This window comes from Mandrillus leucophaeus, unplaced genomic scaffold (genome assembly GCF_000951045.1).
Source record: "Mandrillus leucophaeus isolate KB7577 unplaced genomic scaffold, Mleu.le_1.0 Scaffold7, whole genome shotgun sequence".
Taxonomy (NCBI): Eukaryota; Metazoa; Chordata; class Mammalia; order Primates; family Cercopithecidae; genus Mandrillus; species Mandrillus leucophaeus.
The window spans coordinates 7648172-7665819 of NW_012107585.1; the positions used below are offsets into that span (position 1 = coordinate 7648172).

At 46.6% G+C, this 17648-nt stretch overlaps 1 protein-coding gene across 1 annotated transcript in view; it reads left to right on the forward strand.

Moving 5' to 3' along the window:
• WDR66 (WD repeat domain 66) overlaps nucleotides 1-17301 on the forward strand; it is a 115515-nt gene extending 98214 nt beyond the window's left edge. Inside the window, exons 22-24 of the mRNA XM_011964483.1 lie at nucleotides 13127-13355; nucleotides 14906-15007; nucleotides 17030-17301. Coding sequence (XP_011819873.1) covers nucleotides 13127-13355; nucleotides 14906-15007; nucleotides 17030-17142 — 444 coding nt within the window. The 3' untranslated portion in view covers nucleotides 17143-17301. The remainder of the gene's footprint in view (nucleotides 1-13126; nucleotides 13356-14905; nucleotides 15008-17029) is intronic.
• The last annotated feature ends 347 nt before the right edge of the window (nucleotides 17302-17648 follow it).

Here is a 17648-nt window from a genome sequence, read left to right on the forward strand (position 1 = left end):
CCCCACTCCTGCATACCCATCAGTCAACTTCAGCTTCAGCAGTTCTCAGCTCCTGTTTGGTTCAGACCCACTGACCTGCTCCCGCCCCATGGGTTATTCTGAAGCAAGTTCCAGGCACCCTCACCTCACAAGGAGGCCTTTCAAACCCAGGTGCCCCTTCCTCAGCCAGGGAGAGGGCCTCCCTCACAAGGCCTGCGGGCGCCTGAGGTTCACACTTCTATGAAATTCACCAAAATGCCATCGTGGGCCATGCCTCTGGCTGTTCCTGTGGGTGAGGAGTATTCTGGTGGCTCTCTGATGCCTGCAGGTCAGTGATAACCATGGAGGCCACCCTGTGGAGGCTCCCAGGTCAGGCAGCTCTGGGTTTGAATCCTGACTGTGGCCACGTGCCAGTTACGATTTGGTTGAGTTTCGGAACCTCTCCATGCCTCAGTTTCCTCATCTACAAAATAAACATAATAGTAGTACCCACCTCCAGAATTACTGTGAAGATTAACTGAGTATCCATTTCGTACAGTACATGGCACATGTTAAGTGTTTTAAAATGTCATCCAATGTTTTTGTCTTTGTCATGGCATCCCCGTCTCTGGATCCACGATTCCAGAAGCCCTTTATGGGAATGTTTCTCTGACCTCGTGCTGCTTTGTGCACAAGACGCTTTCCAAAATCTAAAAGTTTATATTTTCTTGATTTTCTGGTAAAGATACTTTACATAAATGTCCAAACGTCATCAGATTGATGGCAGTCTTCTCGCTTGTTCGGGATTTTTTTTTTTAGAGGCAGGGTCTCACTCTGTCGCCCAGGCTGGAGTGCAGTGGTGCGATCACAGCTCCCTGCAGCCTCAACTTCCTGGGCTCAAGTGATTCCTCTGCCCCAGCCTCTCTAGTAGCACATACTATAGGTGCACATCACCACATCATTCAGGATTCTTGATTTTTTTTTTTTTTCTTTTTTGAGACGGAGTTTCACTCTTGTTGCCCAGGCTGGAGTGCAATGGCGCCATCTCAGCTCACCGCACCTCCGCCTCTCAGGTTCAAGCAATTCTCCTGCCTCAGCCGCCTAAATAGCTAGGATGACAGGCACACGCCATCACACCTGGCTAATTTTGTATTTTCAGTAGAGATGGGGTTTCTCCATGTTGGTCAGGCTGGTCTCGAACTCTCGACTTCAGGTGATCCACCCGCCCTGGCCTCCCAAAGTGCTGGGATTATAGGTGTGAGCCACTGTGCCCCGCCAGGATTCTTGATTTTAATCCTTGGGCTGTCCTGCTTTGTTGGTGAGGTGTTTAGCCCTGGCGACCAGTGCCCACCTGTCGCACAAAGTGCTTGAGAAAGGGGGTAGGCAGAGAGCAACCCACTTGTCTCTGCTTCCTGTAGAAATCAGGAAGTCCTGCATATGCCTGGAGTCCCAGCTGCTTGAGAGGCTGAGGCAGGAGGATCACTTGAGGCCAAGAGTTCCAGACCAGCCTAGGCAACATAGCGAGACCTTTGTCTCTTAAAAACCTAAAAAAAGTGGGCCAGGCATGGTGGCTCACAATCCCAGCATTTTGGGAGGCCAAGGCAGAAGGATCGCTTGAGCCTAGGAGTTCAAGACCAGCCTGGGCAACATAAGGAGACCCGTCTCTGCTAATAAACAATTAGCTGGGTGTGGTGGCGTGCACCTGTAGTCCCAGCTACTTGGAGGACTGAGGTGGGAAGGATCGAAGGATCGCTTGAGCACAGGAGGTCAAGGCTGTAGTGAGCCGTGATTGTGCCATGCACTCCAGACAGGACAGCAGAGTGAGGCCCTGTCTCAAAAAGAAAAAAAAGAAAATTAGTCGGGGATGGTGGTGGGCAACTGGAGTCGCAGCTACCGTGGAGGCTGAGGCAGGAGGATTGCTTGATCCCAGGAGCTGGAGGCTGCAGCATGCTATGATCATGCCTGTGAATAGCGACTGTCCTCCAGCCTGGGCACCATAGCTCTCCAAAAAAAAAAAGGCCGGGCGCGGTGGCTCAAGCCTGTAATCCCAGCACTTTGGGAGGCCGAGACAGGCAGATCACGATGTCAGGAGATCGAGACCATCCTGGCTAACACGGTGAAACCCCGTCTCTACTAAAAAATACAAAAAACTAGCCGGGCGAGAGGTGGCGGATGCCTGTAGCCTTAGCTACTTGGGAGGCTGAGGCAGGAGAATGGCATAAACCCGGGAGGCGGAGCTTGCAGTGAGCTGAGATCCGGCCACTGCACTCCAGCCTGGGTGACAGAGCGAGACTCCGTCTCAAAAAAAAAAAAAAAAAAAGGTAAGGAAGTCTAATTATTAAAGATGTACTCATTTATTCTATCATTGGCAAAAAATAATAAAGCTTAAACAACTTATCAAAATCTTGCTGATGAAGAAAAGGTATCCGGAAAAAAATGTTAGTTGGTAACAAATGTTATAAAGTAACAAACATTGACAATTACTTAAAGACAGAAATAAAAATGGCGGTTGTAAGGTTTGCATTGGATGTTGTATACGTTCTCCTGCCTGACGCCACCACTTCCCAAAAGGAGAGTTTCGGTGCCGCACTCAGTGAGGGCCCCACTCACCCTTGGACTCCAGGGTTTTTAGTCCTACTTAAAAAAAAAAAAAGTTTCCTCTTTGGAGATGTTTTCTGAAGGCCCCAGATGTGCCCCACATCAGTGTGCAGACTTGATTGGCTGATGAGTTAGTTTATATCTGAAGGTGCACCGGGAGAAGTTGCTGATCTTTTGTTTTCAAGTCAGATTTATAGAGATTAAAAAAAATCTTTTCAGGGCTTTGAAACTAACCCAGGCTTTACGGTGGTTAATGAGACATTTCCTATTGAGATGTAGCCGCTCCCCCTCCTTCAGAAAGTTGCGTGGAGTTTACGCCTCGCTGTTGGAGTGTGTTCATACTTGGTTACAGAAAAGACCCAGATGCAGGGTTTAAACCAGCACCCCAAAGACTATACATTGTTGATATTTTGCTTACATCATTACAACTGTCTTGGGGATTTGAAGCTAGTCAGTGTGGTACACTGAAGCCAAATGATACAAGAATACAACCCTCCCCAAAGAATTCCTGGCCATTCCCTTCTTTCACAGAAAGCTGTGCTCAGGAGCAAAACACAGCCGAAGTGGTCAGGGTGGGCTACTCCTAGAAATCATTATGTATTTATTTATTTTATTTTATTTAGTTATTTTTTTTTTTTGAGACCAAGTCTGTCACCCAGGTTGAAGTGCAGTGGCTCAATCTCAGCTCACTGCACTCACTGCAACCTCTGCCTCCCGGGTTCAAGCGATTCTCCTGCCTCAGCCTCTCGAGTAGCTGAGACGACAAGTGCATGCCACATGCCCATCTAATTTTTTGTATTTTTCAGTAGAAACGGGGTTTCACCGTGTTAGCCAGGATGGTCTCGATCTCCTGACCTCTTGATCTGCCTGCCTCAGCCCCCCAAAGTGCTGGGATTACAAGGTGTGAGCCGCCGTGCCCAGCCTAGAAATCATTTTTAAATGAAAGATCTGCAGCATGTATAATGTTATCAAAGGAACCATAGCTTAGGTGTCATCGTTTCTACAGATGAGTTCACGTGCAAGGCAGTTCCACCCTCTATCTTTATACATGTGTCTTTTCTTCCAGGATGTTGGACTGTCACGTTGGAATAGGGCCCAGCATATCATTCGTTTCCTGCTTACTTGCAACTTCACTTCTCTTTAGCTTGCAGAGTGTTGTATAATCTTGACAGGTTTGGGCACGGAATAAACATTGGTGCAAACACCTAGTTCTGTAAACTTAAGGCTAATCCTCTAGAGACGTATGTGCCCAGCAAGTGCCTGCATGGTAGATGCTTGGCAAATGTTGATGGAATGAGTGAAAGAATCAATAATGCTCATTGGTCGTATTCGACAGCAGAGTTGGTGAGGACGACAGAACCCCTGACATTATTATTTGATCTCAGCGTAATTCTCAGTAACCCTAATGTGTTTGATATATTAAGGAGCTTTGGCATAGCTTAGGAGCATTTAGAAAGGAATTAAACAGTCACTTAACTTTTTATTTTATTTGCTATTTATTTTTTGCTTAACTTTAAAAATGTATGTATCTTTTGGCTCAACAAATGTACTTTTAAGAGTGTATTCTGGCTGGGTGTGGAGACTCAAGCCTGTAATCCCAGCACTTTGGGAGACCGAGGTGGGAGGATCACCTGAGGTCAGGAGTTTGAGACCAGCCTGGCCAACATGGCCAAACCCCATCTCTACTAAAAATACAAAAATTAGCTGGGCGTGGTGGCGCGAGCCTGTAATCCCAGCAACTCCAGAGGCTGAGGCAGGAGAATTGTTTGAACCCAGGAGGCGGAGGTTGCAGTGAGCTGAAATGGTGCCACCATACTCTCCAGTCTGGGTGACAGAGCAAGACTCCGTCTCAAAAAAAAAAAGGGAGTGTATCCTACAGAAAAACTCACCCAAGTTTATAATGATGTATGTATGGAAGGGATAATTTTAAATATATAATATATATAAATATTGAGATGGAGTCTCACTACGTTGCCCAGGCTGGTCTCAAACTCCTGGGCTTAGGCAAGCCTCCTGCATTAGCCTTCCTAGTTGCTGGGACCACAGGCCCTCCACACCCGTACCTGACCTGAAGGGACAATTGTTGCCACATAGTCTATTGTGTTGAAAACCAAAACAACACTGATATCCATTGATAGGAGATGAGACTGATAAAATAAGGCATACCTACACTAAGTAGCCATTAAGAAGTGAGATTGGCCTGGTGCTGTGGCTCTTCACCTGTATTCCCAGCACTTTGGGAGGCCAAAGTGGGAGGATTGCTTGTCCTTGGGAGTTCAAGACGAGCCTGAGCAACATAGTGAGACCCTGTCTCTACAATTTTTTTTTTTTTTTTTTTTGGGACAGAGTATTTCTGTGTTGCCCAGGCTGCTGGGCAATGGCACGATCTCGGCTCACTGCAACCTTCACCTCCTGGGTTCAAGCAATTCTCCTGTCTCAGCCTCCCGAGTACCTGGGACTATAGGTGCCCGCCCCCATGCCTGGCTAATTTTTGTATTTTTAGTGGAGATGGGGTTTCACCATGTTGGCCAAGATGGTCTTGAACTCCTGACTTCAAATGATCCACCTGCCTTGGCCTCCCAAAGTGCTGGGATCCCAGGTGTGAGCCACAGTGCCTGGCCCACATCACTTCTTCACTTGAGCTAGGATCCATCTGGGGCTTTAGGGTGCATGAGGCAGGATCAGGATTTTGGAAAGCTGTGGACACAGAACTAGCAAATCCTTGATTGTGGGTTTGGTACAAGGTGCAAGACTTGTCATTCAGCTAGGACTGTCTCTTTCAGACCTTTAAAAACATTAACTGGGAAGGGAAGAGTCCCTGGGGGTGTTTGAGGCCTGGGCTCTGATGCGGGGCAGGGTGACAGTCGCTCTAAGGGCCCTGTGGATGGGTGGTGTTCACATGGAGTAGAAGACAGTGGGCAAGAGCACCAGGCCAGGCCTTGACTGCTGTGACCTGAGACTGCATCCAGAGGGCAGAACTGCGTGCGTGCCCCACTCCTGGAAAAAGAGGCAGTTGCCATCCGGATCTAGTTCCTGGAGGGAGGTATGGAGCAGTTGGGGTCACAGTGTTGCATGAATCGCAGAGGGGGCTCACAGGGGTCTCCAGAGGTGGCCATGCAGTGACGCTGCCCAGCCCTGATGCCCCCTCCTCAGCCCACTACTCCCTGCCCCGGGTTAGCAAGGAGATGCAGGGGGTGACCAGGACAGGGTGTGAGTAAGGATGATGAGCGGGGACAGGACACTGTGCCCCATCAGTTGAGGATCTTCTAGAGGGTATTGTGTGTTGGGAGGAGGGTGTGGGGAAGAGGGTGAGTGCTCCCAGCCCTATACTGGTCCATGAAACCATTAAAGAAACAAACCTGCCCCCACCAGGAGCCTGCATATAAAAACAAGGAATGGCCCCAGTTCAAATGTATCATATTCCTCTCCGCTTAATAGGGAGATTATAAAACTTAATTATAGAACATAATTCTAAGGACATCAATGGCTTCCTGAGGCTGACATTAGGGATCACAGACCCAAAGACATGCGTCATCAATGACAGAGGCAGAAATAAGATGCTCTCGGGTGAGGGGACTCCAGCCCACCACCAAGAGGCCACCCTCATGTCTTGGGGCCTGGAGCAGTCGGGGCAACAGAGGCCCAGATGCTGTATGTCTAAATGTTTAAAAGTTACCAATCAAGCAACAAGCTGCTAAATAAATATCCCCCCTTGACAGTTCAACCTTCAACATGAGCTGATTCAAAGTTCATACCCGAACGGGCAGCATGCAGGGCCAGGCTGGGCCTGCCCCACGTGTCCTCCCAGCCCTGGCTCCATCGCTGGCCACTGTGTGCATGGCATTCAGGAGGTGGACCTTTCTCTATACCCTCCAAACAGCAGCCCCGAGTCACCCTTCAGACCTGTGGGTGAGCAATACCAGGGGCACAGGTTGCCCTCAGGAGGGTGAGATCCCCACGGGCCCCAGAAGTGGGCTTAGGTTATGTGGGGGAGAGAAGCCTCGGGTACAGGTACCCAGAGTGTGGTCTAGAATTGGATGCATGGGCTCGGGGTGGGCACCTCCTCTGCACCCTCCTCCTCACGCTTGTTTCCCAGCATAGAGTGCCTTCCTCTGACCTCCTCCTGGCCAAACCCTTCGTGGCTCTGCAGTAGGCTCACCTCTTCCAGGAAGCCTTCCCAGGCCCACCTGGCTGAGAGCTCCTGCAGCCTTTGATGATGTTCTCCTGCATCTTGGCACAGAATCTTTTACAGCCACCGTAGCCAATCTTTTAAAATCACTTGAGGGCACTTAAAAAAATACATCAGTATTTTTACACCTGATTTTTACACCTGGAGCCCAGTCTTGTGCAACAGAACCTAGGAGTGGAGCCTAAGCATGGACAGTTTTTAAAGCCCCAGGCAGCCAGGGCTGAGGACCTCGGCAATGGAGCCTGTTTGTTAGTTCGCTTTCCTTGTGTATATTGTCTCTTGAGCGTCTCTTCTCATGGCCCAGACCTCAATAGACGCTGAATAAATATTTGCTGACCCCAACAACTGAGATCAAAAACCAGAATGCAGAACTGTTCTAGTAATAATTGAGTGACTTGCATTTCACTGGCTTTGCACTAAACCAAATGCTCAGTAACTACTAGTAAATCGAGTGAAATTAACTAGGGCACTAAATGATTATTCTAAGCCTCTTGTGAGTTTCAAGAGAATTCTTTTTGTGGCCTCACTTGTGTCCACGTTATTTACTTCATCATTCATTCATTCATCCATCCATCTATCCATTCAGTAAACATTTCTCTGAGCCTCCATAATGTGCCAGGCTCTGAACTAAGCTGCCGGGGAAATAGAGATGAAAGCTCTGGCTACAGCTTAATGGGGAAAACAGATGTGAGCCCAAAGAATTAGAGCGTGCACCGCAGCTGCCACCCATTATTACTCTCTACTGAAAGTCCCAAGCCTGGGGCTGATTCATTTTGGCACCAGTATCACCTCCATGAACCCCTGTGGTCTAAGAGCAGCAGTACTCAAAGTGAGGCCCCCAGACCAACAGGATTGACGTCACGTGACCTAGAGACTTACAAGAAATGCAAACGGTCAGACCCTACCCCAGACTCAGAAACCCCGCAGGTGGGACCAGCAGTCCGTTGGAACAAGACCTCCTGATCATTGTGATGCCTGATGATGTTTGCCAGCCTTTGCCTTCCAACCATTTTTCTCAAGCTTGGCTACACATTCAAATCATTCAAATGAGGAACTTTCAAAAATTTGGTCCCCAGACCAATTAAATCAGGCTCTCAGCTAGTTGTGGTGGCTCATTCCTGTAATCCCAGTACTTTGGGAGGCCGAGGCAGGCAGATCACTTGAAGTTAGGAGTTTGAGACCAGCCTGGCCAACAGTAGCAACCCTGTTGCTACTAAAAATACAAAAATTAGCCAGGTGTGGTGGCGCGTGCCTGTAGTCCCAGTTACTTGGGAGGCTGAGGCAGGAGAATTAGTTGGACTTAGGGGGTGGAGGTTGCAGTGATCCGAGATCACGCCACTGCACTCTAGCCTGGGCGACAGTGAGACTCCCATCTAAAAAAAAAAAAAAAAAAATCAGGTTCTCAGGGAATAGGATCTGGGCCTCAGAACTGTTGAAGCGCTCCAGGTGAATGGCATGAAGCCGCGCCTTAGCAGGCGTGAGAATGCCTATCAAAGGCCAGGCTGACTGACAACCACCAGAGTGTCTGGGCCGCTCAGCCAGGACTCCTGCTTCTCTCGAGTCATCTTCACACGGGGGTGTTCAGAATGAGCTCCGCGTTCTATTTCCGGCTCCGAGGTTCCTCTCCCAAGCATGAACTTCGTTCAGACATGTAGCAGAACCTGCCTTTTCAACGAACACTAGCGAAGTCGGCTCAGGAAGGAAATGTCAGTGATGCCGAAGCTGCCAACTCTGTGCTTGTTGAGTAGTGATTCTTGATCCGTCATACGGGAAGAGAGAGTAAGAGGTGAATCACATGCTGAGTGGCTTGTGCTGTGAATGTTTGCTGAGCTCTTTGGAACTCTCTGGGTATGAGTAACTCAGGCCCTTATGAATTCCTTTTGTCATCTTAGTCTCCTGTTTCTGAACTGAGTTAAATCATATATTATATCAGTAATTTATATATATTATTTATTTTATTATTATTATTTTTTTCTTTTTGAGACAGGGTCTTACTCCTCACTCCTGTTGCCCAGGCTGGAGTGCAGTGGCACAATCACGGCTCACTGCAGCCTCCACCTCTCGGGCTCAGGTGATCCTCCCATCTCAGCCTCCCAAGTAGCTGGGACTATAAGCACATGTGCCACCATGCCAAGCTAATTTGTTGTCTTTTTTGTAGAGACAGGGTTTCACCATGTTGCCCAGGCTGTCTGAAACTCCTAAAGCGATCTACCCACCCCAGCCTCCTAAAGTGCTGGGATTACAGGTGTGAGCCACCCCACCCAGCCAAATTATAATTTGTCTTATGTTATGATTACATATATTCTAATTAGCAAGTGCATAGAAAAGTATAATAATCACAAGAATAATTACTGTCTGTTGAATGCTTGCTATGTGTTAGGCATTATGTTAAGCACTTTACATACATAGTCTCAATAAGCTTCAAAAAAGCCCAGTGCATACGTATTACTGTATTCCCTGTTTTCTCAAGATGAGGAAACTGAGAAGGAATGTGAGTAACTCACTCAAGGTCATATAAACAGAAAATGGCAGAGCCAGAGTTTGAACCTAGGTCTATCATCAAAGATTGCTCTTTTAGCCCCCCGCCTCGACTGCCTCATGGTAAATAGTGGTATTAGCATATACTAATACTGTCAAAGTTATAGAGTACAATATGCAAATAATTGCTACTGGATAGTGTTTTCTTTCTACATAAAATTATACATGATTTAAAAGGCAATTGTACATAGTATAAACTCAGTAAAATGCTGTATACGAAACAGTATTACCATTTACAGCCACTTTTATAATATCAATTATATATCAATTATAGTTAATTTGTATCTGTAACCAATAATGTTATCTCAAAAGGCCATTCCTGGAACGTTGCCTTTTTTTTGAGACAGGGTCTCCTTCTGTGGCCCAGGCTGGAGTGCAGTGGCACAATCAGGGCTCACTGCAGCCTTGGCTTTCTGGCTCAAGCCATCCTCCTGCATGAGCCCGCAGTAGCTAGGACTGCCACCGCACCTGTTTAATTTTTTAGATTTTAGTAGAGATGAGGTCTCATCATGCTGCCCAGGCTGGTCTCAAACTCCTGAGCTCAAGCCATCCTCCCACCCTGACCTCCCAAAGTGCTCGGATTACAGGCATGAGCCACCACAACTGACCTGGAATGTTGCATTGAGAATATGTGGCATCTCTGAAAATACTAGGTGATTACTTAGATACAGGGTTAAAAGAAAAAAGCAGGATGTAAAATTATACATATGATACCAGTTTTGTTAAAAATATGTGCGTGTATTTTATATGCATAGAAAAAATAGGAAGGAAGTGCCCCAAATCTTTCACAGAAATTGTGATTGGATGGTTGGATTACAAGAGATTTTTATTTTTTCCTTGATACTTGAGGCCAGACCAAGATGTGAGGGTGAAGGGTACTTGAGACAGGTTGGTAGCTTGGCAGTGCTGCAAACTGGTGTCCTCTGAATTTTTGTTCCACATTTTTAAGTGGGACAGGGAGAAACTGGTTACCGATTGATAAGTAATGTGTACAAATATAGATTAACTTCCTGGTTCATTCCCACAGACCAAAGTAGAATACCTGCTCTTTGGCAGGAGCAGTGGGGAGAGGAAGCAAATTATTTCCCACTTCTCTATTGCTCTTATTCTTTCTTTGTAAAATTCCAAACCCTACAGTTTATTGAGAAACGTCTTAGTTTTAAATGTAAATGCTAAAATAAGTTACTAATTCCTAGCCCTTTCACTGGTATAATTGGGGTTTTTGCATTTCAGCTGACTGCTACATTCACGGTACAAAAATACTGCACAGGGAGAGGCTGATGGCAGTGAGGAACAGTTTTGTTTGTTTCTTTAATTATTACATTTCTCTCTTCCTCATGTTTTGCCAGTGACATAAGGCGTCCTGTGAGGAGTCCTGTGTTAACTGGCCCCGCGTTTCCACTTAAACCTAGGCATGTCAGCACCCTTTTCTCATTCGAGAAAAATTAGAAAATACACAAAGAATGACTTTCCAAATAACAAGGGGAAATTTTTTTAAATTATTATTTTTTAAAGCTGCAAAGAATGAACATCTGAAAGATCTCATGGGCCTGGGTTCTCTAGGAGTTGGCGGTAATAACACAATCACCCAATCATCTGCTGGTGGCCAAAAGGAAAGCCCTTATCAAAAAGGTGTTTAGGAGCCTGGAGTCATAGCTCTTATCTCTGATGAGAGGCTGTGCACGCTCTAAGGTGAGGTGGCCTGGTGCAGCCCCCTGGAGAGTGTTTTTAAGTTCTTGCAGTGACAAGCTGTCACATTTTCTTTTTGCTTCATCCAGATGCACAAATCGAAGCAACTAAAGTCTGAAAGGGAATGAAATGCCCTGAGCCAGTATCTGTAACCTGCGGGTGACAACTTGAGAGCAACAAGTGACTGGGTTTAAGATGATCTCCTTTTAAAGGCGTCTTTAAAGTAAAAGGAAGCATGTGTGTTAGGGATCCACGCGCATGTGATGAACCACATAGAGCAGTGAGGTAGTGCAAATGGAAAAATCAGTAGCGGGTACATGGGGTGAGGAGGTAGTGAGATGGCACGAGGCTACAGCACATGCGTGAATGCAAAGGCGCATGCCACAACACCCGGCTCATTTTCGTATTTTTTGTAGAGACAGAGTTTCACCAGGTTGCCCAGGCTGGTCTCTAGTTCCTAGGTTCAAGCAATTATCCTGCCTCAGCCTCCCAAAGTGCTGAGATGGAAAGGTGTGAGCCATTGCTCCTGGCCACCATCTCTCAAAAAAAAAAAAAAAAGGTATGATGGCTCCCTCCTGCATCCCTACACTTTGGGAGGCAGCTGTGCTGCAGCCTGGGTGACAGAGCAAGATTCTGTCCCTTAAAGAAAAAAAATTTAAGTCTTCCAACCCCTGAATATGGAACGTCTTTCCATTTACTTATGTTTTCTTTAGTGTTTTGTTTGTTTGTTTGTTTGTTTTATAAGATTGTGTTATCTGCAAATAGAGATAGTTTTGCTTCTCCCATTCAATTCTGGGTGCCTTTTATCTTCTTTTCCTGCCTAGTTTCCCTGGCTAGAACCTCCAGTACAGTGTGGAATGGAAATGGTGCCGGGTGGCTTATGCCTGTAATACCAGCACGTTGAGAGACCAAGGTGGGCAGATTGCTTGAGCCCAGGAGTTTGAGACCAGTCTGGGCAACATGGTGAAACCCCATCTCTAAAAAAACAAAAAGAACAAAAATTAGCCAGGCATGGTCAAGCATGCCTGTAGTCCCAGGTACTCTGGAGGCTGAGGTGAGAGGATCGCCTGAGCCTGAGAGGTCAAGGCTACAGTGAGCTGAGATTGCCTCACTGCACTCCAGCCTGGGTGATAGAGTGAGACCCTGTATCAAAAAAAAAAAAAAAGAGGCGGGGGAAGTGGTAAGAGTAGACATTCTTGTCTTTTTTTCTGATCTTAGAAGGAGAAAGCATTTAGTCCTTCATCATTGAGTATGATGTTAGCTGTGGGTTTTTCACACATGCCGTTATTGGGTCGAAGAAGCTTCCTTCTATTCCCAGTTTGTTGAGTGTTTTTATCATGTAAAGTTGTTAGATTTTGTTAAATGCTTTAGTTCTGTGTCTGTTTAGATGATCATGTGGTTTCTGTCCTTTATTCTGTTAATAATATTGTATTATATTAATTGAGATTCACATGTTAAACCAACCTTGCATTCTTGGGATAAATCCCACTTGATCATGGTGCACAATCCTTTTGTATGCTCTTGGATTCAATTTCTTGTATTTTCTGGAGGATTTTTACATCTAAAATAATAAGAGATCTCGGTCTGTAGTGTCCTTTTCTTGTGATATCTTTGTCTGATTTTGGTCTCAGGATGATACTGGCCTTGTGGAATGAATTAGAAAGTATTCCTTTTTCCTCTATTTTTGTGCAGTTTATGGAAAATTAGTATTCTTCTTTTTTTTTTTCCCCCGAGACAGAGTCTCACTCTGTTGCCCTGGCTGGAGTGCAGTGGCATGTTCTTGGCTCACTGTAACCTCAATCTCCAGGGTTCAAGTGATTCTCGTACCGTGCCAGGCTAATTTTTGTATTTTTAGTAGAGATGGGGTTTCACCATGTTGGCCAGGCTGGTCTCAATCTCCTGACCACAAATGATCCACCACACCCAGCTAATTTTTGCATTTTTAGTAGAGATGGGGTTTCACCATGTTGGCCAGGCTGGTCTCAAACTCCTGACCTCAAATGATCCACCAGCCACGGCCTCCCAAAGTGCTAGGATTATAGGCATGAGCCACCGCACCAGCCCTACTTTCCAATTTTTAGAAATGTATCCCAGTGCCTTTTCTATTTATCATGTTTTTTTTTTTTTTTTTTTTTTTAACCATCTTTCCCCTAGATTGATGATATATTTAACGAAATCAAATTTGGTGAATATGTGGACACTGGAAAGCTAATCGACAAGATCAACTTGCCAGATTTCCTCAAAGTGTACCTTAACCACAAGCCACCTTTTGGTAACACCATGAGTGGCATCCACAAAAGTTTTGAGGTGCTCGGTTATACCAACTCCAAAGGGAAAAAGGCCATTCGAAGAGAGGACTTCCTGAGACTGCTCGTTACTAAAGGTAAGCAGATACATCAGGATGTCTGGTAACATGCTGGGGCCATTCCCAGTATGGAGAACTGTGTTTGGGGAGCCAGCCCTTGTGAGAGCTCCAACTTTCATGAAAGAGGTGATTTGACCGGATTGGAGCCATGAGGGGTCTGGCTGACCCACCTGCATCCCTGGCAAGTACGAGGTAATGGGAGGGACCTGGAGCTAGAAAGCAGAAGAATGTGATTTGTGATGCAGCTACCTGAGCCTCAGCAAGACTTGTCATCCTCACTTGTAAAATGGGAATAAAAACGCCAGCTGATCCATCTCCCTGGGCTGTCATAAGATTTGTGTTGGGGCCGGGTGCAGTGGCTAATGCCTATAATCCCAGCACTTCGGGAGGCCGAGGAGGGCGGATCGCTTGAGGTCAGAAGTTCAAGACCAGTCTGGCCAATGTGGTGAAACCCCGTCTCTACTAAAAATACAAAAATTAGCCGGGTATGGTGGCATGTGCCTGTAATCCCAGCTATTTGGGAGGCTGAGGCAGGAGAACTGCTTGAACCTGGGAGGTGGAGGTTGCAGTGAGCCAAGATTGTGCTACTGCAGTTCAGCCTGGGTGACAGAGGGAGACTGTCAAAAAAAAAAAAAAAAAAGAAAAGAAAAAAAATAATTTGGATTGCATTTGTGAAACGCAACCACACCAAAGTAAACTTTTTAATTTTTACCTACTATGTTTATCATTATTGTACATGAGGATGTCAAGTAAACTCTCAGGATGACAGTTTCATCTTAGTCCTAGTGGGTGGTTCTGAAAAGAGGGAATTTGAAATGAAGCAGAGCCTGGTCCCCGCAGCATGCTGCCCTGTTTCTCTACGCCCGCCCCACGTATGTTCCCTGCCTGGAGGACCCTGTTTAACACCATTAGGAAGCATATGTGACAGTATCATGGGACTCTAGATCATTTCTGTGTCTAAAGAAAAGGGGCTGGGCGCAGTGGCTCACACCTGTAATCCCAGCAGTTTCAGAGGCTGAGGCAGGAAGATCACTTGAGCCCAGGACTTCGAGACCAGCCTGGCCCAATGTAGCAAGACTTCATCTTCACCAGAAAAGTTCTTGTTGTTTTTGTTGGTTTTTTTTTTTTTTTTTTTTTTTTTTTTGAGACGGAGTCTCGCTTTGTCACCCAGGCTGAACTGCAGTGGTGTGATCTCAGCTCACTGTGACCTCTGCCTCCAGGGTTCAAGCAATTCTCCTGTCTCAACCTCCCAAGTAGCTGGGATTACAGGCATGCGCTACCACACCCGGCTAATTTTTGTATTTTTAGTAGAGATGGGGTTTCACTATGTTGGCCAGGTTGGTCTCAAACTCCTGACCTCAAGTGTACGCCCACCTTGGCCTCTGCAAGTGCTGGGATTACAGGCATCAGCCACCACACCCAGCCTAAACTTTTTTTTTTTAATTGAGTAAAAGAAAAAAAAATAGTGGGATAATTCTCTTTAAGACCTCTGAATAATCACCCTAAGCCCTGACAGTATGCTTAGCCTCAAGAGCTAAACAACCACCTTCTTACTCTTTGATACACAGGTGAACACATGACGGAGGAGGAGATGTTGGATTGCTTTGCTTCACTGCTTGGCCTGAATCCCGAAGGATGGAAATCTGAGCCTGCAACCTCCTCTGTCAAAGGTACCCTGGCTGGCTTTGTCTGGGCATGTAGCTGTGGTTCACTAATTTGTTGTAGACTTAAGTACATTTATTTCTCCTGATTGGTGCAAGCCACTCTCCCTAAGACTGCACATAACAAAGTAAGTCTGTTGGGAATCCCACATGAATAAGTTATGAAAAGAACAGTGAGTGGTGGCTTTTGTTCCCGCACTCTGTCCGTCCTTTTGTTTCTTCTGGGCTTATTTTCCCTTTGTTCCACTGACCTGTCATCTTGCCAGCTTGGGTGGGTGAATATTGGCCACCAGTAGAGGATCCAGTTTGACAGCTGTTTCAGAAGAAGAGGTATGTCAGGAGAGACTTGGGGGCCAGGCACCATGGCTCATGCCTGTTATCCCAGCACTTTGGGAGGCCAAGGCAGGAGAATCGCTTGAGGTCCAGAATTTGAGACCGGCCTGGGCAACATAGCGAGATCCCATGTCTATAAAAAATAAAACAGGCTGGGTGTAGTGGCTCACACCTGTAATCCCAACACTTTGGGAGGCTGAGGAGGGTGGATCACTTGAGGTCAGGAGTTTGAGACCAGCCTGACGAACATGGTGAAACCCCGTCTCTTCTAAAAATACAAAAATTAGCCAGGTGTGGTGGCACACACCTGTAATCCCAGCTACTTGGGAGGCTGAGGCAGGAGAATCACTTGAATCCAGGAGGTAGAGGTTGCAATGAGCCGAGACCACACCACTGCACTCTAGCCTGGGTGACAGGAGCAAAACTCTGTCTCTAAATAAATAAATTAATTAATTAAAGCAAAACAAAACAATTAGCTGGCCATAGTGGTGCGTGCTTTTTGTCCCAGCTACTCAGGAGGCTTAAGTGGGAGGATGACGGGCCCAGGTGTTCACGGCTGCGGTGAGTTAGGATCGTGCCACTATACTCCAGCCTGGGCAACAGAGTGACAGCTTGTCTCAATTAAAAAAGAGAGAGAGAGAGAGAGAAAGATTTGGAGAAGGAGAGAGCATCAACTTGGGCAGCACAAGCCTAGCTGCAAGCTGCCAAAACTTTCAAGTTTTTAAAGATCATCATCATGTCCCTTCCTGCTATAGCCTAAGTATTTTTCACCTTCTTTTCGTGCACTGGACCTGAAGTTAGGGCTGTGACCTTCAGCTCAGGAGGAACCAATCTAAACGGCTCTTCTAGGCTCGCTGGTGCAGGAGCAACTCTGCTGACAAGCCCGGGGGTGGTCAGATCCCACCACCATTACCAAGACTGAGGAGGGTACAAAGACCCCTCACCCATTCCCCTTTTCCCTCTCCTTTTATTGTCCATTCCCCACGTCAAATTAAAGTCCCTGAACTCATTCCAGAATCTAGTAGCTAACAGGTCATTCCCAACCTGCAAGTTCTCCCTACCCCATTCCTTTATGTACTTCGGATCTCAGAATGTACCTTTCCCGATTGTTACAGATTTCTGCTGTGTTTAATCAATCATACCATGTGGTTAAGGCTTTCCAGTAAGGTTTGCAGAGATTTGGTTAACAGTGTTCTGTAAAGGAGAGATTTTTAAGCAATTTCCACCCAGAGTTTTTCAAGGAATCAAAGCCAAATCACAGCACAAAGCCCCTCTTGTTTTTGTTTAGTAGCATTTCCTTGTGTTTTTGGAAAATCCTTCTGAGTTAGAAACATAATCATTGAGGCGGGGTGCAGTTGCTGTAATCCTAGCGCTTTGGGAGTCTGAGGTGGGAGGATCACTTGAAGCCAGCAGTTTGAGACCAGCCTGGGCAATACAGTGAGACCCCATCTCTAGGAAAAATTTTTTTTAATGAACTGGGCATGGTGGCGTGTGCCTGTGGTCCCAGCTACTCGGGAGGCTGAGGTGGGAGGATCGCTTGACCCCAGGAGTTCAAGGCTGCAGTGAGCTATGATCGTGTCACTGCTCTCCAGCCTGGGCAACACAGCAAGGCCCTGTCTCAAACCCTCCCCCCACCCAAAAAAGAAAGAAACATAATCATCGTGAAGGCATTTGGTGTTCTGTTCTTGTTTTGGCTAGGCTCAGAAATTTGCCTTGAAGAAGAACTTCCAGACGAAATCACTGCAGAAATATTCGCGACTGAAATTCTTGGCTTAACCATTTCAGAAGATTCTGGCCAGGATGGTCAGTGAAATTACCAGGAATGTTTAAATCACAAAGGACTTTGGGTGTGTGTGCATGCACATGCGTGTGTTTTCCATGAGGCACTGCTTTTTATGCATTTCCCTCCCCCCTCTCATCTTTAGAACATTTAGACATTAAAGCAAATTTCTGGTGAGCAATGGAATTCACAAAGTTGGACATTCCACTGTTTCTGAAATAGAAAAGTAGGCGGAGGCGAGAAAAACCCTGGCAGCTGGATATACACGGTGGCTGGATCTCTGGGTCTCTGGCGATGCTGCCTGGATGGGGTTTGCACGAGATACAGAGGGGGCGTGGTCTTGGGGAGCAGAGAGGTGCTCAGCCAGCAGCAGGCCTTCCTCAAGACACGTATGGTCCAGGGAAATGATGGTCCATGGCCTCATCCCCTTTCCCTGCAGGGCCGCCTGGACCCTCCGCCCAGTGTGGCCCAGTGTGGATCACCTCTGCCTGTTGTGGGGCTGGGGTTGGGGTGCCGGGTGCACTGGGCTTCTGAGAG